At 37.2% G+C, this 25,595-nt stretch overlaps 1 protein-coding gene across 2 annotated transcripts in view; it reads left to right on the top strand.

Moving 5' to 3' along the window:
- The window catches only part of SNX16 (sorting nexin 16), a 36,624-nt gene extending 15,347 nt beyond the window's left edge, over positions 1-21,277 (top strand). For both annotated transcript variants that reach the window (XM_001926702.5, XM_013988064.2), the window contains 5 exons: positions 73-221; positions 7,773-7,842; positions 16,917-17,053; positions 17,938-18,057; positions 18,772-21,277. In XM_001926702.5, the coding sequence (XP_001926737.1) occupies positions 73-221; positions 7,773-7,842; positions 16,917-17,053; positions 17,938-18,057; positions 18,772-18,865 (570 nt within the window). In that variant the 3' untranslated portion in view covers positions 18,866-21,277. The remainder of the gene's footprint in view (positions 1-72; positions 222-7,772; positions 7,843-16,916; positions 17,054-17,937; positions 18,058-18,771) is intronic.

Here is a 25,595-nt window from a genome sequence, read left to right on the forward strand (position 1 = left end):
CGTAGTTAACGTGATCGATTTTGTAGAACTGATAAAATTGAGTTGCACATTGTGTTTTTTCTTCTTTTGCAGTTAAAAGAGATGTTTCCAGGCTTTCGATTAGCACTTCCACCAAAACGCTGGTTTAAAGATAATTACAATGCCGACTTTTTAGAAGAGAGACAATTAGGATTACAAGCATTTCTTCAAAATTTAGTAGCTCACAAGGACATTGCTAACTGGTATGTAACAAATGGAAATTAAGAGATTATAAGTGCATTCTAATAACTGGTTTAAACTAAAGAATAAATTTGGGACCATACTTATTCAAGCACAAAAGTATAGGGTAGGAATATAATTACTTATTCTCTCTAATAAAATACTAACTGCAATTTTCTTGCCTTTTTTTAGTAAGGACTCTATTTGGTGTTTGATTTATGTTAACTTCCAAAAAGTCAGCAAAGTTGAAAATTCAGTATGCCATATACTCCCCCCACCCAGCTGTAAACTTGATTTTAGTATTTTAAGTAACAATTTAAATAAACGGGCTCACATATTGGTAGATTTTTGGTAATATGACACTACATAATTTTGAGGGTAATAGTTCTCCAAAGTAATGCAGAAGATAAAATTATAAAGTCAGGTTAATTTATACAGAGAGTAAAGTGAAAATACCATAAACCATTAAAAACAGGAAAAGGGAGTTCCCGTCGTGGCGCAGTGGTTAACGAATCCGACTAAGAACCATGAGGTTGCGGGTTCGGTCCCTGCCCTTGCTCAGTGGGTTAACGATCCGGCGTTGCTGTGAGCTGTGGTGTAGGTTGCAGATGCGGCTCGGATCCCGCATTGCTGTGGCTCTGGCGTAGGCCGGTGGTTACAGCTCCGATTGGACCCCTAGCCTGGGAACCTCCATATGCCGCGGGAGCGGCCCAAGAAATAGCAACAATAATAACAACAACAACAACAAAAAAAAGACAAAAGACAAAAAAAAAAAAAAAAGGAAAAAACAGGAAAAGGATCTCTATGGGGTTTTTTTAAGTATCAGAATATATTTATAAGAAAATGGTTAGGTCATTTAATATCATCTGGGTATCTAATTTTGGAATTTATGTTATTAGATAAATTAGAATCATTTTGGAAAAAAATCAGAGGGCATTTACAATGTAGCAATATAGCATATTATATAGAGACATATATCTGTAACTATCTTTAGCAGTTTGGGGCGTAAGAATGGAAAACAAGGAGTTCCCACCATGGTTCAGCGGAAACAAATCTGATAGTAACCATGAGGATGCAGGTTTGATCCCTGGCCTCGCCCAGGGGGTGCCATGAGCTGTGGTGTAGGTTGCAGACGAGGCTCAGATCCCGCGTTGCTGTGGCTGTGGCAAAGGCCAGCGGCTACAGCTCCTATTCAACCCCTAACCAGGGAACCTCCATATGCCCTCAGGTACGGCACTAAAAAGACAAAAAAGAATAAAAAACAAGAAAACCACCCTCACTTTTTCCACCCTTTCTTCTTAGTCTTTTTTTATGTGTATCACCTTGAAATACACATAACACATGTTCTATTCATATACGTCATCTTCTTCCTGTGTGTAGTCTAAGCTCAATGACTGCTTGAGATCTCTGCCCATCCCCCCTCACTTTTCTCTAATGAAGGAACTACTAGACACACCCTCTTTCAACTCCAGGTTCACATCTGCAGTAGCCGCCTTGACATGTCCTTCAGACATCTCAACATGACCTCAAACCTAGAACAAACTTCTAAGCTTACTCTGTGTACTTTTCCCCTAATATTCAGAAGCAGCACCTACCCAAAACCCAGAAGTCATCCTTGATACATCTCTGCCTTTACATTTCAAATACCACTCGAATCTGTGTACTTTTCTCCATGCCTGCCATCACCACTCTAGGCTAAGCAATTATCTCTCACTTTAATTATTCCTTTCCTACCATTCATCTTCCTCATCCACTCTTATTTCTATAGCCCATTGGAGCCACAGTGATCTTTTGTAATTCAGTTTAGGTCAATCTTTCTGGTCCCTGACTACCTGTCTGTCTTTCCAACTTCATGTTTTGTTATTCTTCACTGTCCCCATTCTCTGCACATCAGCCACATTGGTCTTTTAAGTTTTCAAAATCACCTCCTTCTTTGTCCTGTAGGACCTTCAAATATTCTGTTCCCTGGAAAGACAACGTTTCAACACTACTCCCCTTGCTCCCCCAGCCCCAGCCTAGGTAATTCCTATATGTCCTTCAGGTTTCAACACAGATTTCACTTCCTCAGGTAACTGGCTCTCCTGACCAACCCCTCACCTACTACCACCACCAAAAACTAGGTCAGGTCTTTCTCAGAGTATCTTCCCTGCTTGTTCTGAAAGTCAGTTCCTAATACCTCAAGACGCCCATTGCATGTAATGAATTAAATTCCTTCCTGTACTTCTAGAATGATACTACCTATTATGAATCTTAAGAATTAGAAAAAAAGTCACTTTCATCATTGTCAGTAAGGTTTAATCCTCTTGTAGAATCCTAGCTGAGAAAGGTTGGTTCGTACTTTACTTTCACAGCATTTCAGTTAGTAACTATTTCTGTGATTGTTTGACTATTCTCCCACCAGGCTGTAAGGTACATCCATGTAGTAGGCTATGTGGCTGTTTTACTTACCAATCAGTGGGCTAACAGAATCCATGCCCTATAAGTACCTATTGAATGAATGAATGGCAGAACTATTAGTATTTCCTGGTGTACTATTTCAGAACTTTTCAATAGTCTTGAAACAAACATGACAAAACTTAGCAACTCTGTGTCCAAGTCTAGGTGGTGTGAACATAGATGCTTCCTACTTTTCTATATTTTTTATATCTCTCCAAAGGAAAAAAAAAAAAAAGTTAATGTTAATTCAGATACACAAAGCAGGAAGAAAAACCAACAAACTCTAAAATCATAGAGAAATCCTTTGAGAACAACATATTTTATACCACACCATAAAAGAAGACTTTCACAGCTAAGAAGTCAATGCACCCCACCCCCTTTCTCTCATTCCTTATTTATGTCTCTGTATTGAAAATATGGTAAATTAAAATTAAATTTATTTTATAAATTACTATACTTCTTTTATCCAATGAAATATCAGATAGTGTGAACCAGGTTGAGGAATTCATCTTGTGACTTTACGATTTTTTTGTTTGCTGTGCGCACAGTACATGGAAGTTCCCGGGTCAGGAATCGAACCGGAGTCACCGCAGTGACAATGCCAAATCCTTAACCGCTAGGCCACCAGGCTTGATTTTTTTAAATAGGAAAAGTGTATCTTAGTTGAGATGTATCTCTTTTTTAAAATTGTGATCATAAATCTCGGTACACTAAACATTTAAGATCCTGTTTCTAAAACTGCAACCCTTAAAACAGTGACAGTGGTCTTGCTCAATTCATAAATAAATGTTTCAAGGAAAGAAAGATTTCTTTGTCAAATAAGTTGGGGAAAGGTGTCATTTGACATTCTTAGAATATTAAATGTTCTAAAAGCCTTGCATGAAAGCTTCTTGTGTGCCTCACATTTACTTCCCTACTTACTTTCATCATGTCTCAGATGTTTAAGGAATATAGTAAGATGACTCAGATAGAACTCTAAATAAGGTGTGTATATCTTGTTTTTCTAGGGTACTCACTGTCTTTTTTGTAGGTGCTGAGTAGTGTTCTTTTACTTCACAATTTAAGCAGTTTCTTTAAAAAAAAAAAAAAACTTTTTGTATTATAGTTGATTCACAATGTTTTGTCAGTTTCTGCTGTACAGTGAAATGACCCAGTTTACATTTATATACATTCTTTTCTTCACATTATGTTCCATCATGTTCCATGATGGCCTTTTTTTTGGGGGGGGGGTTGGTTTTTTTTAAGGCCCCACCTGCAGCATATAGAGGTTCCTAGGCTGGGGGTCAGATTGAAGCTGCAGCTGCTGGCCTATAATACAGGCACAGCAACAAGGGATCCGAGTCGCATCTGTGATCTATACCACAGCTCACAGCAAGCTGGATCCCCAACCCGCTGAGGGAGGCCAAGGATAGAACCTACGTCCTCATGGATACTAGTCAGATTACTTTTCCCTAGCCACAGTGGGAACTCCTTAAGCAGTTTTTTAATAAATTAATGTTTAAAATATAGAGGAGAGGGTTATTAATCTGTATCTTAAGCATTTGCCCCTTGTTATACTAAGAAGATTATAAAAGAAATTGAGGGAATACTTAACTGATTTGAATTCTTTGAAGAAATTGAGGAAATACTTAACTGATTTGAATTCTTTGCATTTGTAAAGTGCTACATGGTATGATACAGATTATAAAAGTAGCAGGAATTCAGAGAAGAGGATGTTCAGCCCTGTTTGCAATGAGTCAAGCAATACTAGAAGAAGGGAGTAGGATATGAACCTTGAAGGCTAGATTAAGATTATAAATACGAGGATGAAAACAAGTCAGAAGAGATAACTAGAAAATACTTAGAAAGTCTGAGGTGCCCAACAGCCATTTATGAATTTCCCCTAGGGGAGGAAAGGAGAAAAAAACAAAATCACAGCACTTCTTTATAAAAACATGAAACTATTTATTTAAGAATCACTATTTAAAATAGCTATTAGTTTGTTGTACCTATTGGTATGCCTATTAGTTTCCTAATTAGAGTTGGAATGGCAGCATAGAAAATTATTATCTTTATACAAACAATTATTTGATATTAATTCATTATATATTTCTTTCACTTTCCTTTTTGATTCCTTAGACCCTCACAACACAGTAATTTCTTAACTATCATGTTGACTAAGAGCTTGCCATTACACAACTGGCAGCTCTTATTTAGTATTACAACTTTTCTGTTAACACAGCAGAAGTGAAAGAAAATAACTTGAAAGGATATTAAGAATTGTTGGTATAAATGTTTTAAGAGAATATTTCAGATGCAGTTAAAGAATACAAAGTAAGAAAAAAGATTAAAATGTTGATATTTTATGATAAATAGATTTATTACTGGGTTTTTTGTCGAATAAACATTTAGGTCCTACTATATATGAGGTATTATGGCTACACAAAAGTGCCTTAGATGCCAATCCTTTATTTAAGAAAACTGAAAAGGAGAAAGACATACCCCCAACAAACAATGATGGATAGAGCTGGATCTCTTTCAGAAGAAGTAGAGAGAACTTTAGACCGAGAGAATTAGAGGAAGCTTTCCTAGAGGGTGACATTTGAGCTGGTGTTTAAAGAATTAATGATACTTGAACCAACAAAGAGAAAGTAAAGAAGGACTTTCCAAATGAGAGGGAATATTATATCAAAACATAGAAGAGAATAGGCACAGTCCTGTATCCAAAAATAGCATGTAACTCAGGTTGTCAAGATGAAAGATATGTAAAGATGGATGGAGAAAGGAGGTCTCATTGCATAATCTCTTATAGCTAAAATGTTGCTATTTACTATTTTATTCTGGCTTCTGTTACTTCGAAATGCATTTTTAAATGATTTTTTTATTTTTTCCATTATACTTGTTTTACAGTGTTCTGTCAATTTTCTACTGTACAGCAGAGTGACCCAGTAACACATACATATATACATTCTTTTTCTCACATTATCCTCATCATGAATGACTACATATAGTTCCCAGTGCCATACAGCAGGATCTCATTGCTTATCCATTCCAAAGGCAATAGTTTGCATCAGTTAACCCCAGATTCCCAGTCCACCTCTACTCCCTCCCCCTCAGCAACCACAAGTCTGTTCTCCAAGTCCATAAGTTTCTTTTCTGTAGAAAGGTTCATTTGTGCCGTATATTAGATTCCAGCTATAAGTGATTTCATATGGTATTTGTCTTTCTCTTTCTGGCTTATTTCACTTAGTATGAGAGTCTCTAGTTCCATCCATGTCGCTGCAAATGGCATTATTTCATTCTTTTTTATGGCTAGTAGTATTCCATCGTGTATATATACCACATCTTTTTAATCCATTCATCTGTCAGTGGACATTTAGGTAGTTTCCATGTTTTGGCTATTGTGAATAGTGCTGCAGTGAACATATGGGTGCATGTATCTTTTTCAAGGAAAGTTTTGTCTGGATATATGCCCAAGAGTGGGGTTGCTGAGTCATATGGTAGTTCTGTATTTAGTTTTCTGAGGTACCTTCATACTGTTTTCTATAGTGGTTGTACCAATTTACAGTCCCACCAACAGTGCAGGAGGGTTCTTTTTCTCCATACCCTCTCCAGCTACTTGTGGACTTACTAATGATGGCGATTCTGACCAGGTGGTATCTCATAGCAGTTTTGATTTTTGCATTTCTCTAATAATCAGTGGTGTTGAACATTTTTTCATGTGCTTGTTGGCCATCTCTATATCTTCTTTGGAGGAATGTCTATTTCAGGTCTTTTGCCCATTTTTCAATAGGGTTGTTGGTGTTTTTTGCTGTTGAGTTCTATAAGTTGTTTGCATATTTTAGAGATTAAGCCCTTGTCAGTTGCATCATTTGAAACTATTTTCTCCCATTCCATAGGTTGTCTTTTTGGGGTTTTTTTTATGGTTTCCTTTGCTGTGCAAAAGCTTGTCAGTTTGATTAGGTCTCGTTGGTTTATTTTTGCTTTTATTTTTGTTCCCTTGGGAGACTGACCTAAGAAAAAAAACTTGTAAGTTTGATGTCAGAGAATGTTTTGCCTCTGTTCTCTTCTAGGAGTTTGATGGTGTCTGTCTTACATTTAAGTCTTTAAGCTATTTTGAGTTTATATTTTGTGCATGGTGTGAGAGTGTGTTCCAGTTTCATTGATTTATATGCAGCTGCCCAGTTTTCCCATCACCATTTACTGAAAAGACTGTCTTTTTCCCATTTTATATTCTTGCTTCCTTTGTTGAAGTTTAATTGACCGTAAGTGTCTGGGTTTATTTCTGGGTTCTCAGTTCTGTTCCGTTGGTCTGTATGTCTGTTTCAGTACCAGTACCACACTGTCGTGATTACTGTGGCTCTGTAATATTGCCCAAAGTTTGGGAGAGTTATGCCTGCTACTTGGTTTTTGTTCTTCAGGATTGCTTTGGCAATTTGGGGTCTTTTATGGTTCCATATAAATTTGTGGATTGTTTGTTCTAATTCTGTGAAAAATGTCATGGGTAATTTAATAGGGATTGCATTGAATCTGTAGATTGCTTTGGGTAATATGGCTATTTTTGCAATATTAGTTTTTCTAACCCAAGATCGTGGAATATCTTTCCATTTCTTTGATGAAATAATTACATCATTCAATCAGCACAGCAGATATTTTACTGTTCTCTTTTCAGAATTATTGCACATATATCCTGATTTAGCAAATTTTTCTTCTTAATCCTTTAAAATACAAGGATTGAAATTATATTACCATTAATCAATAAGGGCTGGTGCCACAGTTCAGTGTTTTATTTATGTATTTTTGGCCTACCCATGCATACAGAAGCTCCTGGGCTAGGGATCAAACAGCAGCGACCCAAGCCACATCACTGACAATGTTAGATCATAAACCCACACAGCCACCAGAACTTCTATTTCATACAGTTTTTATGTAACATAGATTCACAATCTCTATGTTCATAAGATCTAAAATCTTTGTATCTTCTGCAGATTTTATATTTGTATTTTGTTACTTGTGTGAAAACACGTAAACCATCTTGCTTATTTTCCTTTATCAGCAGAACCAACTTGCTTAAAACATAGCTTGAAAGTAACTTTTGCTTTCTGCTGTCTTTTGTAAATTTATTTGTGCCCCAGCTAATTTTTTTTTTCCTTTGAAAGCCTTGCAGTGAGAGAATTTCTTTGTCTGGATGATCCACCAGGTCCATTTGATAGCCTAGAAGAAAGCAGGGTAAGTGCTGTATTATATATCACATGAAAAGAGGAACAAATAATACCATACAATAACTACATTGTTTCTTGAATGGAACAACAGCAAAATTATAATTTCAGCCCATGGTAGTTTTGCACATAAAGCTTTTAATGTTTGAGGTCAAAGCTTTCTTTCATTGAAATACATGGGCCTAATTCAGTGAAAAAAATAAAAATTCATACATGTTAGTCAATGAAGTTCTAAAAGTCAATATTGCATTTATTGTCTTCAAATTGTTTCAGAAAAAAAAGAAAATTATTTGGAAGTTTGTTTTATATTTAAACGCATTATTTGTATTCTGAATTTTCTTCCATCTAAGTATCAAAGTAAAGAACCTACAGATAAAATCAAACTAATCTTCAGAGGTAGCCGTTATTATCTTGTTATCAATTCAGCTCAACCTTGACGCTACTCAAATTGCATTAATTGACATGTTAAAGTGGCCTGTTTCTTGAAAAAGTTGACTAGATTTACAAACAGATTTGGTGGTAATAGATTAGCTAGGATTTTATGCAAGTCTTTCCCTCAAGTGTTTAATAGTTTTTAAATGGAACAGATTTAATTCATAAGTTTGTTTGTAATGTTTTCAGTTAAACTGAGTCAGTTCTTTGTGTTAGAGTGAATGCTATAGCTTTTTAAAAAGTTTTATTGAAGTAACATTTTCATTCATAAAATTTGCTATTTGCTATTTCATTGTAAATGTACAATATAATAACTTTTAGTAAGCTTGTGGAATTATTCCTCCATTGCCATAAGCCAGTTTTGGAAATTCCCATCACCTCAAAAAAAATTCTGCAAGCCATTTTATAGTTAATCCATGCTCCCAGACCCAGACGACTACTGATCTGCTCTCAGTTTCTGCAAATATGTGTTTCCTGGATATTTCATATAAATAAAATCATAGTTTTAGCTCTTACATTTAGGTCTATGATCCATCCTGAGCTAATTTTTATGAGGTGTGAGGAAAAAATCTTAAGGTTCTATAGATATCTAATTGTTTTGGTACACTGTATTGAATTGTGTTGGCACTTTTATCAAAAGTCAAGTGAATATGAAAAGAAGGGGCTTTTTCTGGACTCTTGATTCTCTTTCATTGATCTCATTATCTATCCATATGCCAATACCATGCAATCTTATTTACTACAGCTCTCTTACCACTATGATTTGCATTGTATATCTTTTTCTACCTTTGTGCTTTCAGCCTGTGTTTTTTCAATCTAAGCTCTGTCTCTTGTATACAGTATATAGTTGGATCTTTGCCTTTTATTCAGTCTGACCTCTTTGCCTTTTATATCTGCCATCTTGGAGTTTGTTTTCTGTCTTATCTCTTTTGATCCTTTTCCTCCTTTACTGCCTACTGTTTAAAATTAATGTTTTTCATATGCCATTTTGATTCCCCTGTAGAAATTTTTACTTTTTCTTAGTTATTTTTGAGCAGTTGCTGTAGGTATTACAGTATGCATCTTAAAATAGTCTTCTTCAGGACTCAGGCATACCTCAAAGATACTATAGGTTCAATTTCCAGACTGCTGTGATAAAGCAAATATTGCAATAAAGCAGATCACACAAATTTTTTGGTTTCCCAGTTCATATAAAGATTATGTTTACACTATACTGTTGTCTATCAAGTATGCAATAGCAGTATGTCTAAAAAAGCAATGTATATACTTTAAAAACAAGTTATTGCTTAAACATGCTAACCATCATCTAAGTCTTTAACCAAGTCCTAATCTTTTTGCTGGTGGAGGGTCTTGCCTTAATATTGTTGATGGCTGCTAAACAATCAAGGTGGTGGTTGCTGAAGGTTAGGGTGGCTGTGGTGATTTCTTAAAATGAGTCAACAATGAAGTTTGCCACATCGATTGACTCTTCATTCACTAACCATTTCTCTGTAGCATGCAATGCTATTTGATAGCATTTTACCCACAGTAGAACATTTTTCAAAACTGGAGTCGATCCTCTCAAACCTTGCTGCTGCTTTATCAACTAAGTTTCATGTAATATTCTAAATCCTTTGGTGTCGTTTCAACAGTCTTAACAGCCTCTTCACTAGGAGTAGATTCCATCTTAAGAAACTACTTTCCGGAAGTTCCCGTCATGGTTCAGTGGTTAACGAATCTGACTAGGAACCATGAGGTTGCGGGTTCGATCCCTGGCTTCGGCTCAGTGGGTTAAGGATCTGGCGTTGCTGTGAGCTGTGGTGAAGGTGGCAGACACAGCTTGGATCCCACGTGGCTGTAGCGTAGGCCAGCAGCTACAGCTCCAATTGGACCCCTAGCCTGGGAACCTCCATATGCCGTGGGTATGGCTCTGGAAAAGACAAAAAAAAAAAATATATAGGAAACCACTTTATTTGCTTCTTTACTAGGAGTAGATTCCTTCTCAAGAAACCCCTTTTGGAGTTCCCGTCATGGCGCAGTGGTTAACAAATCCGACTAAGAACCATGAGGTTGCGGGTTCAATCCCTGACCTTGCTCAGTGGATTCAGGATCTAGTGTTGCTGTGAGCTGTGGGGTAGGTTGCAGACGTGGCTCAGATCCCACATTGCTGTGGCTCTGGCATAGGCCCGGCAGCTACAGCTCCAATTAGACCCCTAGCCTGGAGCAGCCCTAGAAAAGGCAAAAAGACAAAAAAAAAAAAAAAAAAAGACAAGAAACCACTTTCTTTGCTGATCCATTAGAAGAAATTCCCCAGCCGTTAAGTTTTATCATGGACTGCAATAATTCAGTCCCATGTTAAGGCTCACAATTAATTCTAGTTCTCTTGCTACCACATCTGCAGTTACTTCCTGCACTGAAGTCTTGAAGCCTTCAAAGTCATCCAAAAAGGTTGAAATCAACTTCATCCACATCTTATGAATATTGATATTTTGCCCTCTTTCCATGAATCACGAATGTTCTTAGTGGCGTCTTAGAACGGTAAACTGGTAAATTCTTTCCAGATTCTCAGTTGACTTTGCCCAGATCCATTAGAGGAATAACTATTGATGGTAGCTATAGCCTTATGAAATGTAACTCTTAAATAATAAGACCTGCAAGGCAAAATTACTCTTTGATACATGGGTAGCAGAATGGACATTGGTTAGCAGTCATGAAAACAACTTGTTGTCCCTCTCCCTCAGTACTTGGGTGATCAGGTACATTGTCAATGAGCAATAATATTTTGAAATCAGTCTTTTTTTTTCTTAGCAGTAGGTCTCAACAGTGGCCCTAAAATATTCGGTAGACCATTTTTTAAACAGATGTACTCTCATCTGTCTTTGTTCTTCCATTTACAGACAACAGGCAGATTAGATTTAGCCTAATTCTGAAGAGCTGTAATAGCGGATTTTTGGAATGGTATGTTAGCACTGTCGTCCCCGTAAGGTCTCCAGCTGTATTAGCCCCTAACAAGAGAGTCAGACTGTCCCTTGAAGCTTTGAAGTCAGGCATTGACATTTCCTCTCTGGCTATGAAAGTCCTAGATGGCATCTTCTCCAATATAGAGTGGTTCCATGTACATTGAAAGTCTGTTGTTTCAGTTAGCTACCTTCATTAATTATCTCCTAACTTGCTGTAACTTCTACATCAGCACTTGCTACTTCACCTTGCACCTTTATGTCATGGAGATGACTTCTTCCCTTAAACCTCATGAACCAGTCTCTGCTAGCTCCAGACTTTTCTTCTGCAGCTTCCTCACCTCTCTCAGCCTTCACAGAAGTGATAAGTTAGGGCCTTTGTTTGGATCAGGCTTTGGTTAAGGGAGTGTTGTGTCAGTTTGATCTTCTGTCTCGACCATTCAGACTTTCTCCATGTCAGCAATAAAGCTGTTTTTGCTTTCTTATCATTCATGTACTGGTTGGACTAGCACTGCACATTCCCTCCAAGAACTTTCCCTTTGCATTCACAACTTGGCTAACCAGCACAAAAGGCCTAGCTTTTGGCCTGTCTTGACTCTTGGACATTCCTTCCTCATTAAGCTTAATTATGTCCAGCTATTGATTTAAAGTAAGTCATGCAACTCTTCATTTCACTTGAACATTTAGAGGCCATTGTTTGGTTATTATTTGGCCTAATTTCAATAGTGTTGTGAGAGTTCCCGTCATGGCTCAGTGGTTAATGAATCTAACATCCATGAAGATGCCAGTTCAATCCCTGGCCTTACTCAGTGGGTTAAGGATCCAGCATTGCCGTGAGCTGTGATGTAGGTGCATAAGCGGCTCAAATCCTGGGTTGCTGTGGCTGTGGCTTAGGCCAACAGCTACAGCTCTGATTAGACCCTCTAGCCCAGGAACCTCCATATGCCGCAGGTTCTACCCTAAAAAGCAAAAAAAACCAAAAACAAAACCATAGTGTTGTATCTCTGAGAATAAGGAGGCCTGAGGAGAGTCTTAATAAATAGTATTTTTGTAATCATATTTTACACAATCTTTAAACTATCTTCTTTGTCCCCTAAATTTAGAATTCTCTTAAGTTTTTCAAGCTTTTTCTAACATTGACTTTTGTCATCTATTTGAGTTGTCAAAGAATGTATTCTCTATGACACTGATTGTTATTGTTGAGACAGTGTTTTGTAATCTTAAGATCTACATATACCTGATAAATTTTCTAAATTTTACATGTGTACTTGAAAAAAGTTTTTTGTTATTTCCTAACTGTTGTGCTCAGGGTTCAATATCTAGCTATCAGCTAAAGCTTGTTAATTTTATTATTCAAATCTTCTAAATGTTTACAAGCTTTTTTTTCTATTTAATTCATTAATTGCCAAAAGTGGTATACTGAATTCACTTGTTGTCATTGTGTATTTGTTAAATGTATCGTTGGAATTATGTCACTGAAATATTCCTGCAGGTTAAGAACCCAACTAGTATCCACGAGGACACAGGTTCGATCCCTGGTCTTGCTCAGTGGGTTAAGGATCCAGCGTTGCCATGAGCTGTGGTGTAGGTTACAGATGCAGCTCGGATCTGGCATTGCTGTGGCTGTGGTGTAGGCTGGCAGCTATAGTTCCAATTCAACGTAGGCCGTGGCTCTGATTTGACCCTTAGCCTGGGAACCTCCATATGCTGTGGACGTGGCTCTAAAAAGACCAAAAAAAAAAAAGATTTTAATGTTACTGATTATATTTTTCATGTTTTGATACTCTATTTGGTTTGTCTCAAGTAAAAGTGGGGAACTCCATATACTGAGATGCAGCAAAAAAAAAAAAAAAAATAGTGGCTTTTTAAAAATATTTTCAAGATGTTCATATATTATAGTCTCTATTGAGTAGTTATGTTATCTTTAAGTTTATGAGATTTTCATCTTTCTCTTTATTGGGTCTGTCCACTCTTTTGTTGGATGATTTCCTATTGTGTTTTGTAATTTTAGATTATATATTCACTTTGATTAGAACTTGGTCTGTAGGAGTGCCATATAGCTGAGGTTGAGGCTATGTCCTTCTGCAGAGATATGTTGAGTATCATTGATCTTGGACTTTTTTTTTTTTTTTGCTGCATCTCAGTATATGGAGTTCCCAAGCCAAGGATCGGATCTGAACCACAGTTACAACCTCTGTAGCAGCTGTGGCAACACCAGATACTTAATCTACTGATCTACTATGCTAGGCCAGGGATTGAACATGTGTTTTGGTGCTTCAGAGATGCCACCAATCCCATTGCACCACAGCAGAAAATCCTAGACCAATTTTTATGTTCTTTTCACAGCTTGGATGCTTCTGACAAATTGTGATAGTATAAATTCAGACCCAACATCCACCTGAGGCATTAGCCCCTGATTATAGATTCTTCAGGAAAGACTTTTTCTCTCCCAGCTCAGAGGCCAGGATGAGACAGACAATACTGAGTGTCCCGTTTCTTACCACTTGCCCCCAAAGTGTGCCTGACTACTCTTCATCTCTTGCCCATTTTAGTGTTCAAGATTCAAGGTTACCACAGAGCAGCCTGACGCTGTGAGTGCCAGTGCCCATGTGATGACACTTGTTTTGATTTCTCTTCATTTTTGCCCCCTGAGATTTAGCTTTGTTACTTGCCCACATGGCTGTTTTAAAAGTTGGGGTTGTACTAAATATTTTATAGCTAGAGGCCTTAGTTTATCTAGTCAACCATATTATTTATCAATGGAAGTTATTTGTGGTTCATTTCTTTTGTTTTTCTCTATGGTCTTATGTTTCTGTTTGTGTGATAGTTGAAAACTGTCCATTTTTTTTTTCATAATGTAAATATATCCAGGTTTTTAAATTTGGGAATGTTTATTACGTCCATCTTATGTGGTTGGGTAACAGCAAGCACAGAATGGTATATGCTATATACTCCCATCTATAAAAACAATATTTATAGCCTGGGTTACCTAGATCATAAAAAGTAGGGAGGTGCAATATTTTTGTTTTTATAGATGGGAGTATATAGCATATTGCAACATGGAATATGTGGAGGACCGAAGAAAAGGAAAAATAGTAGAACAAGTGCAAAATGGAAGTGAAAGGCATATATTTCACATCATAAGGCACCTTATTTTCCAAAGTAAGATATTTGGCCTTGTCCTTTAGGCAGTACTGAATCATAGGTAATATGATCAGATCTCTTTTTAAGAAAGCCAGCTTGAAGTGCCAAAGTGAACATAGTTAAGCCAGTTCGTTTACTGGTGGTGTAATTTGGTTAAGAACCAAAGACGATAGAAATGAATAGAGACAGTAAGTCACAAAAGCACAGAGATATTAAGGAGACATTGGGGGAGAAGAGGGGGAAAGTGAAAAAGCCTGGGTTACCTAGGTCATAGAAAGTAGGGAGGCGCAGTGATCTAAGATGCCTGCTTAGTGGCCTTGATGATGAGGTGATAGAGCAGATATTCCCTTGGGAATGCATTTTGACTTACCATTGATACATCCAGTTAAAGATGAGGACCATTAGGCGTATGAATGACATCTATGTCCTCAGGAAAGGCCTGGGCTAGAGATTAACAGAAAACAAAATTGGAAGTTGATAGCATATAACATAGGTTATAGTTGAAGTGATAACAGTAATTGTCTAAGGATGGCATATAGAACAAGAGAATACATAATCAAAGATAAAACGCAGATGAATACCCACATGAAGAACAGGGAGAAAACTAGGAGCGATTAAAAAGTAAGGGGAACCAGAAAGTTTTACAGATGCCAATGAAAGAGGATTCCATTTTTAAAATACATTTTTTATAAGTGTTTAAGTCAGTAGTGATATACTATGAAGTTGAGAGAAACAAATTTTTTTTTTTTTTTTTGCTCTTTTAGGGCCACACCTGCAGCATATGGAGGTTCCCAAGCTAGGGATCTCATCAGAGCCACAGCTGCCGACCACAGCCACAGCAACGCAGGATCCAAGCCACGTCTGTGACCTACACCACAGTTCATGGCAACACCAGATCCTTAACCCACTGACTGAGGCCAGGGATCAAACCTGCAACCTCATGGTTACTAGTTGGATTCATTTCCACTGCACACAAAGGGAACTCTGAGAAAAACAGAACTTTGGATTTGACGACTAGAAGTCATTGTTAGCATTGCTTGGGCATAATTAGTAGAGAAAAGAATAAAACTCTTAATCTGATAAGAACCTTTTTGTGGAAAACCTTTTCGTTTTGAAAGGAGCAAGAGAAGTTAGTAGCTAGAGAGACTTATATCGAGAGAGTATTTTTTTTTAATGGAGATATTTTTAGAGTTTACTTAAAACTTTAGTCAAGTAAACTTAAGGACCAAAAGAGGGGAAATGGTTGAAAATTTGAGAGAGAGAGAGAGAGAGAAAGAGAGTGTGTATGTGTGTGTGTGTGTGTGTGTGTGTGTGTGGTGGAGTTCCCTGGTGGCCTGGAGGCTAAGGACTAAGCATTGTCACTGCCATGGCTGGAGTTCAGTCCCTGGCCCAGGAACTTCCCAATGCTGCTGGTGTGGCCAAGACAAACACACCAAAGAGAGAGAGGCAGGAAGGGAGTGTATATGAGGGGGCAAGCTTCCAACAGACACAGGACTTCACTTGAAGAGGCACGTATTCTTGAGGACAAGTACAGGATACACATGTATTTAGAATTCTGGGAGTCAGTGACTTTTCTGGTATAGAAATAAAGATCATCTGCTGGGCTTGAGATCACCAGCAGTAACATGTTGGATTTGCCAGGGGTGAAGGTTTAAAATAGTTGCAGAGGAGACAGAGAATGATATAGATAACTAGGGACAATTAAAAGCATTGATCGGCTCATCACAGTAAGCAATCCATATTTTTTCATGACATCATTTTTCATGACAGTATGATTTTGTTGGGGTTTTTTTTGGTTTTGTTTTAATCTTTATTTCAGCAGTGTTTAGTTTCCTGGGTATAAAGAATGTCCTTGAATGACAAAAAGGAGAAGCAAGGGGAAACATTATCACAGATAAAGAAGTTGTTATTAAAGGGTATGTCTCCTGAACTAATACAAATGGAATCAATAGCCACAGTTTTGGTTTTTTGTTTTTTGTTTTTAAGTGTAATCATCTAGGACTGGGCAAAAACAGACTAAGGAGAATAGAAACTAAAACAGTGGTTCTTAAGTCATTTTTTCCCAGTTGTACACCAGAGGGATATCACATATTCATTTCAGGTGCCCTGGCTTACAACTTAATGAAATTTTTTTTAAAAGAGACTTAAAAAGATGAAGGTAGAGAAGAAATTATCCGGGTTGTATACATATTAGTTTGGTTATCTGTGTTCTTTGACTCTTCTGTTATATACACTGTTTATTTTTTTTTAGGGCCATACCCTAGGCACATGGAGGTTCCCAGGCTAGGGGTCGAATCAGAGATCCAGCTGCCAGCCTACACCACAGCCACAGCAAGAGGAAATCTGAGCTGCGTCTGTGACCGACACCACAGGTCACGGCATCACCAGATCCTGAACCCACTGATCGAGGCCAGGGATCAAACCCTTGTCCTCACGGATACTAGTCAGGCTCATTAACTGCTGAGCCATGACAAGAACTCCTCTTCGGTTATACTCTTGCGAAAGATACTGCATAAATAATTTTATTCCTTTTCTGTATGTGTTTTTTATTTGTTGTTTGTTTGTTTTTAAGGCTTTCTGTGAAACTTTAGAAGAAACAAACTACCGTTTTCAAAAAGAACTACTTGAAAAACAAAAGGAGCTGGAATCATTGAAGAAACTGCTCAATGAGAAACAACTTCATATAGACTCTCTAGAAAACAGAATCAGGTATGTTGTGATGCCTGCATCTTTAGTCTCACTAATTCAGCCTGATACTCTGGGCTAAATGCCCTAAGGTTGATATAATTTAGGAAATTTCCGATTCCCAAAGTCTTAGACTCTTGGTATACTTCCTTGTAGATTGGAAAAATTGCTTTTGGATTACTTATTTAGGAGGCTGAACATTTGAAGGCCAGAAAGCATCTGGAAAAGTAGACCTATAGCTGCTCAACAAGATAATCATTATTTATTTTAACCTATTTAAATAGTACCTTTGTTTCTAGGCATTTATGCCAACTTTTCCTACACTAAGTTTCTAGTCTGCCTTCACATCAGCATGTATTGAATTAATGTTAAAAATCCTTTTAGGAGTTCCCATTTGTGGCTCATCAGTAATAAATCCAGCTGGTATCCATGAGAATGGGGTTCAGTCCCTAGCCTTGTTCAGTGGGTTAAGTTCCAGCTTTGCTGTGAGGTGTGGTATGGATTGCAGATACAGCTCAGATCCTGTGTTGCTATGGCTTGTGGTGTAGACCAGCAGCTGCAGCTCCAGGTCAACCCATGGCCTGCAAACTTCCGTATGTCACATGTGTGGCCATCAAAGGAAAAAAAAAAAAAAGTCCTTTAAAATCGTAAGTACTGATTTTACTGTTGACTCCCAGAGTCAGCAGCTTATTAAGAGTATGAGTACATCTCTGATTGGACCCTTAGCTTGGGAACCTCCATATGCTGTGGAAGCAGCCTTAGAAAAGGCAAAAAGACCAAAAAAAAAAAAAAAAAAAGGAATAACTGAAGGCCACTCAAGCTACACAGCTACACGCACACGCACTGACAACAATAAATATACCTGTTTTGTTCATAGAAAATAACCTCTTGCTGTACCTTACTTTTAGGACATTATCTCTAGAACCTGAAGGATCACTACTCGTGTCAGGAATAGAAGGTGGACAGATCCTAAAGGTGGAGTCCCCTGCACTTGAGGTTGATCAGGATGTCTTGGACAAAGAATCTAGGTATATAATATTTGCCTTTTTATAGCATAATTTTCCAAATAATTGGAGGAAATAGTCATAATACTCTACAGAGTAAGTTTTTATCAACTCGGTGTCATTTTATCATGAATCTGCTGAGCAAACAGAGGGAGACTATAGCTATTCTAGGATGTCCCTAAAAATCAATCTTTCACAGGCAGGCTGTAAATTTTATTTCTTCTTTTGAAAGTAAGCCTGAATTAACTAGGCTGTGACTCAGTTAATTCATTAATTTTGTAACTTTGACAAAGTCTCTAATCACTCTCAATGTCAGTCTTTTCCATGCAAAAAGTGGAAGACTAAAATCAGCCACCCTGCCTATCTAATAAGAATGAGAAAAAGACAGTATATTTGAAAGCACATAGAATTTTTATTACTTATAAATCCAAGGTCACCATTAATACTTTAGTGATAATGGTTAAGCTGTAATTATGAAAACAAATTTTATGTTGGCAAAAGTCATTACAAACTAGATTTTTGTTGAAAAATGGACCTGAGTTAAAAATACATCTCTAAAGGTGTTATTTGGCAGTGACAACTTTAAAATATTAACTTCCTACTGAAATATTTTTTCACTGAATGTTTTTCCATTAAATATTTAAGTCTTCTTTACATGAGGTGAAAAATTGTAAAGGTAATAGTGAAGTGAAATAATATGCATCCAGTCTCTTCATTGTGTTTCTCTTTTTTTTGCAGAGCTGATAATAAGCAATGCTCAAGCTTTAGTGAACCTGATAATTCTGTATCAGACATAGAAGTAGCAGAAGTAGCATATAATGCGGAAGACTAATGCATCTTAAGCGGTTCCTTCCATTTTTTATGTTTCTGTAAATTTAGAGTAGAGTGGCAAATATTTAAAAAGAAAAAAAGAGACTGAAGCATTTACAGAAAACGGCAAGATTGCACATGTATAAAGTTTACATAAAGTTTTTTTTAAGTTATTGGAGTAAAAAATATATTCACTGTTGCTTTAAATTGTCTTTTAGCCAATCTTTGTGTTTAATACACTTAAAAAAATCTGGAGTTCTGTCTTCAAGGCCCACATCCTTAAATACTGTGCATAAATTATTTTGGTGTTTTGCCTGTATATTGCCCCAGACGAATGTGGATGTACACACTTGTTTGTGTATGTGTATATATGCAAGTCTGTTTAAATCACCAGTTATATTGACTAAGTGGACATAAATTGCAAATTGCATGTTGTTATCTGGGTTGGATGTATACTTTTTGTGTCTCTGACATGATACATTTTCATTAATGGTTTAAATCACTGATAAAGATGAATTGAGTGTTAAATACTTACATGTTTATCACCTCTAAATAAAAGCTGCTTATTTGGAATGTTACTATTTAAAAGAAGAAAACTTTCTAGTACCAAAGAAAACTCTTTGAAAGAGCTATAATAACATAGCTAATGAGATAAAATAGCCTTGATTTTAAAAGCTAATTGGTTTAATGTCAAAATACTATAATAAGTATACCAGTGTATTATATGTTGTACTTGTTTAATTTCCACATAACCTTTATCTTGAATCTCTATTTATAGAATCAGTGGGTTTGCCTTTTTCAGAACACTACCTCTTTTTGCTAATCAAGGCATACTCTTTTGAAAATATAGATTCTAAGCAAATAGGCAGTTATATGAAAAAAAAAAAAAGAGAAAAAGCCATATATCCTGCAGAGTTCCTATGTCAGTTCCTGGCATTGCAGTTTTGTTTCTGTATATGTGAATATGATGCTATAATGTATTGATGCTGGTTTTCATAATATATTTAACCAAGTGATGCACTTTATGATAATTAAACTCTTTTGTGCCAACTTTAATTGGTGAATTTCTTTAGTAAGTGGAGTTAGGAAAAAGATGTAGTGCCTTCACTATTTCACTTTTTACAGAGGTCTCTTTAGGGCCTGTGTGTCTGCTTTATGAAAAAAAAATGTTTATTTTAGCTTTGCATATAGTTGTTGAAAGTGCCTTGTTTCATTTTTATAGTATGAAGTTATTCGTTTAATTTGTGTTTCTACTGTTTTGCATATTGCTATGAATAACATTGTAATCATGCTAGCATTTTGAAATCACAGTTGATATACTGAACTACATGTGCTTTCTAAAAACTGAAGGGAACTTATTAGAGAAGTGAAATGACAATCTCCGTTTTTTTCTTCACTATCTAAAAATTTAGTATCTTGATATACATATTAAGATATGGTGGTTAAAATTCTACTGACATAAACTAATAGATACTATGGCTTTTGTTAAGCTTTGATCTAAAAAGGAGACTACTTTTTACCAAAGTACCAACAGTTTTAAAAGTCTTCATCAAAATGTACAGGTATGCTCCATCTCAGAATATTTTCCACAAACTGTATTAGAAATATGTTTACTATCCTGGCAGACAGAAAGAATATAATAAAATGATCTACTTGTTCATTTCAAAATATTATTCTAGACTTTAATGTTTTTAAAAGAACAATCATTTAAATTAATATCATTTTCAGTCTGATAAAACAAGATCATCTTTGTTAAATACCAGATATTATAGGGCTGCATGCATGTCTGTTTTAAAGTGAACCATACAGTTTCCAAATTTGGCCTTTCAGGAGTTCCTGCTGTGGCACAGTGGGTTAGGGATCTGGTATTGTCTCTGTGGTGACTGTAGTTGCTGCTGAGGCACAGGTTTGATCCATGGCCCAGTGAAGTGGGTTAAAGATCGGCATTGCCACCGCTGTGGCCTAGGTTGCAGCTCTAGCTCAAATTCGATCCCTGGCCTGGGAATTTCATATGCCCAAGGGGGTGGCCAAAAAAGTCAGAAGATTATATTTAAAACTTTGAATGTGTGAAGAACAACTTGTTAATTAGGGAAACTACTATTATTTATATTTAGAATTTACTTTTTTTTACTTTTATAATGCATTTTATTCCCAGTGTTATATTCATTTAATAAATTATTTTTTCAATACAACAATAGCTGTGTTGTTCAGATCTTGAATACCATTTTTCCCCTTCAGTTTCTAAGTTCCTCTTCCTATCCCTTAAAATTATTGTAAATTTAATTATAGTTAACTGCTGCATTTCACAGAACGGAATGAGTCTGTGATTTTCTCTTTAAGTTTACACTTTATATTTCTGATCATTTTAAGTCTTTGTAAATAGGTGCAGTGCACTTCAAATGTACCTAATGTTAATAAAGAATTTGAACATAAACAGAAAGTATTTTGTGAATAATCTTTTAATTTAAGCTTTTGAAAACGAAGTCCATGTATAAGCAGTACAACCATAAAATTTAGCATTTTTAAATGGATTCTATCTATTATATTTGGATTAGCCATTTAAAGCACATTTATTTGGAAAACCAGGGTCATCAGGTGAATCTTGTAGTCTGGTCCATTGGTCTATGAGATTAGAAAGGAACAGTGGCCTGAAGTCTAAGAATAATTAGTCTGGCTTTGAAATGGATTTTTATTACTTATAGAATAGAGGTTTTGGATGATGTTAATCATAACTACAGCTCTGATTGGACCCCTAGCCTGGGAACTTCCATATGCCACATGTGCAGTCCTAAAAAAAAAAAAAAAGTTTGTGTTCCCAACTGGTAAAGAATGGAAACTAAAATTTGTCTTCCGAGAGATTTTCAGAGAGCTACATATTTGATCCCCATTTTGATGCTTCATAGGATTAGTTTTACTGCCTTGCACTTCTATGTTATTGGCTTCCACTAGCAAAAACAGTCATCAAAACTTGTATTTTCAATACATTTTTTTAAATTATAGTTGATTTACAATGTTCTGTAAATTTCTGCTGTATAGCACAGTGACCCAGTCATATATATATATATAGACAGTCTTTTTCTCACATTATCCTCCATCATGTTCCATCACAAGTGACATATGTGTGTGTTTAACACTGATGCCTTCTCTACCTCATTGTGTACCCTTTATGAGAATTCATGGGAGGAAATTCTCAGGTCTCAGTTCCAGTAAAACCTGTGCTAATCCTAAACATTTGATTTTTTTTTATCCTAAAGACTGTATTACTGTCTCTCTGTTTTGTTTTTCTGGGACGCTCTAAGCAAATCGTAGTTCACCTCTAGCTATTATATAGAAGTTTATGAATTATGTTTTTGTGTAGTAAATGTTTCTTTATTTTTCTATCTTATTTTCTCTTAATTCCAATTTCTTGCCTATTTAAGTTCTTCACCTAGAACATATTTTTTGTTCTGATAAAGTCTCTTGAATGATATTTTAGACTGCATTAGGTAAGAACGTGCATAGCCCATACTAACACAGTTATTGCACAACTAAGTGATGCCAGTAATTCTACAAATTAAGAGATAGCCCTTGGTATCAGAATCAGATTTAGAAATGATGTCTAGTGGTAAGTTATGGGTAGGTTCTTGGCCAGAGCACAATATTAATAAACTCAAATTATGCTTTTAACCATCGCCTCAAATTAGAAAGACCTCGCTTGCCACTTCTAATATTTATCATTGGCAGGAAAGTAGAACACTATTATCATCTCCACACATAACAAACAACAATAGAAAACATATAGCCATTATAGTTCAACAGATGAAAGGTTGAGTTTCAGTTACAGGTAAGACTAAGTAGAGACTTCAGATGCCCTCATGAAATGTCTGCAGCGGAGCTAATTGTAATCAAAAAGGTATTAGTATTAGTCAGGCGGTGCCTAAAGTCCTTTGCTACAGTGTGAAGTGGAAAACCCACCTCAGGGTGATTAAGCTCATAATCAGAAAACTCTTCTAGAATGAACTAATCTGCCCATCTAGTCTTCAGCTCCCCATACAGCAAACACCCTTCATTGGCTAACTGGACAGATATTTGCATTTCTCTTCTCCTTTGCCACTTCCAAAGTAGGTATTGGAGAAACAATGTTTTCTCAGCTTCCCTTGCTGCTGGGTTTGAGGCTGTGACTCATGGCCAGTGGGACAGCTGAAAGTCTGCTGGTAGCTTCTGGCAAATTTCTTGCTTTTTTCCTATAAGAAGGTACTACTGACCCAGCCTCTCCCCCTATCTCTTGTTTTAAGCTCAGGTGGTATCCAGAGGTATTATGAAAACCACCCTGCAAACATTCGATGTGACAAGAGTAAGGGAAGAGTAAGGGAAGCCCAGAGACTCCAGTCACTTGTTAAACCACTCCAAATTGTAATTTTTTTCATTGTACCAAGATACAAGCTATCTTAAATTTGGGTTTTCGGTTGTAAGCTTAAGGAGGAAAAAAGTTTTTTTTTCCTGGGATGATGTCATACATATTGCTGGCAAGGAAAAAAAAATTAAAGGAGAAAAAAAATCTCTTAAAAGGGGAAAGAAGCATCTCTGAGATATGTCAAAGGTCACTTTACATCTGAGTCTCCTTTGGAGAAATCAGATATGAAAGAGAAAATCTATTGTTCTTCATGTAAGTATTAGTCTGGTTGGGCTGCTCTAACACAATACCACAGACTGCATGGCTTAAACAATAAATTTACTTTCTCACAGTTCTGGAGGCTGGATGCTAAGATCAAGGCACCGGCAGGGTTGGTGTTTGGTGAATACTTGGTGGGGTCGGAGAAAGCCACCTTCTCGCTCACATGGCCTTGCCTCAGTGCACGTGAATGTGGAGGGCTTGCTCTCTGGTGTCTCTCGTAAGGACAGTAGTCCTACTGGCTTATGGTGCCACACTTGTGACCTCATCTAACCTATTACTTCCCCAGAGGCTCTGTTTCCAAATTTAGCCACACTCAGGAGTTTAGGGCTTCAACATGTGAATTGGGAGGAGAGGGGACAGGAACATTCAGTCCATGACACTATAGAATGAATGTGGCATCATTAAATGTTTACAAAGATTTTGTGAAGTTCAAAAGGTGAAAGTAGATGGCTTCTTCTTTCATTTGTTCATTCAACAAACACTGAGTATCTGCTGTGTGTCAGCTCTGGGTTATAAAAATGCACATGATCCCTTCAAGGAGCTCAGTGTGAATATGCTTTTTTTATGATCTGTACGTAGTGTGGCCTTGAAGGAAATGTGGTAATAGAGGTATTCGAGATGAATTATGAAAATGAGGGGACCAGAAAGGGGAACAAAAACTGACACGTAGTAGAAGTTTCGTGTTATGGCTGCTGCTTAAAGTGGAAGGGAAGGCACCCCAAGCAGAAGAGTCGGCTCCAGACCATGCAAGTAACAAGCATTATCCCTAATTTTTTCCCGTCATCCAGTGCACACACCACAACATACACCTTAAATGTGTTACTATTTTAACTGGATATAATTAGATGTATATTCCTTTACCAATGTTCTAGTAAAGGTTCAAGTTCAAGGCTTTGGTATGGTCCACTAATGAGAGTTTCTGTATTTTTCTCTTGCTAAGGCATTTTTCTGAATCTTAGACTTGGTTTCTGTAAAACGAACACATGAGAGATGCATGAAGGAATCTGGCAGGAAGCACAATTTTTAGTTTTTTTTTTTTCAATTCTGTATTGCTAACTTTTTATCTTTTTTTTTTTTTTTTTTGCTGCACTCACAGCATGCAAAAGTTTCAGGGCCACAGCAGCGACAATGCTGGATCCTTAACGGCTAAGCCATCAGGGACCTCTCCTCATCATGGTTAGGATCATAAGATTCAAACTATTTTATTATGGCCTCCAGACCTGATTTCACTCTGTCAGTGCCTTTCCCCAATGCCAGCCCACATGGCCACCTTAATGTGCTTTGAATTTGTTGAAGTCTCCTGCCACCTAACCTTTCCATATCCCCGGTCTAGAAAGCTATATCCAGAATCCTAACTGCCTGGCTCTTCTCCAAGTTTTAGATTAAATGTTAGCTCTGCAGGCAACTGAAAATGTCCTCAAAACAATCATCTCACTCTTTTTTTTTTATTTTGTCTTTTTAGTGCCTCACCCATGGCATACGGAAGTTCCCAGGCTAGCTTCGAATCAGAGCTGAAGCTGCCGGCCACAGCCACAGCCACAGCAAGGTGGGATCTGAGCCGTGTCTGTGATGTACACTACAGCTCATGGCAATGCCAGATCCTTAACCCACTGAACGAGGCCAGGGATTGAACCCGCATCCTCACAGATACTAGTCGGGTTTGTTACCACTAAGCCCACCACGGAACTCCTTCAGATTTCTTTTTTTTTTTTTTTGTCTTTTTGCTATTTCTTGGGCCACTCCCACGGCATATGGAGGTTCCCAGGCTAGGGGTGGAATCGGAGCTGTAGCCTCTGACGTACACCAGAGCCACAGCAACACGGGATCCGAGCTGTGTCTGCAACCTACACCACAGCTCACAGCAACGCTGGATCCCTAACCCACTGAGCAAGGCCAGGGATCGAACCCGCAACCTCATGGCTCCTAGTCAGATTCGTTAACCACTGCACCACGACAGGAACTCCTCCTTCAGATTTCTTACTCTCTTATTGTCTGTTTCACACGCCCACCTCCCCAGTGTTTTCCCCCAAAATCAAAGTTTTGTCTAGTTGCCTCTAATCCCTGCCTGCCGCGGCTACTACCAAACTTAGAAAGAAGA

Source organism: Sus scrofa, chromosome 4 (assembly GCF_000003025.6).
Source record: "Sus scrofa isolate TJ Tabasco breed Duroc chromosome 4, Sscrofa11.1, whole genome shotgun sequence".
Classification (NCBI taxonomy): domain Eukaryota; kingdom Metazoa; phylum Chordata; class Mammalia; order Artiodactyla; family Suidae; genus Sus; species Sus scrofa.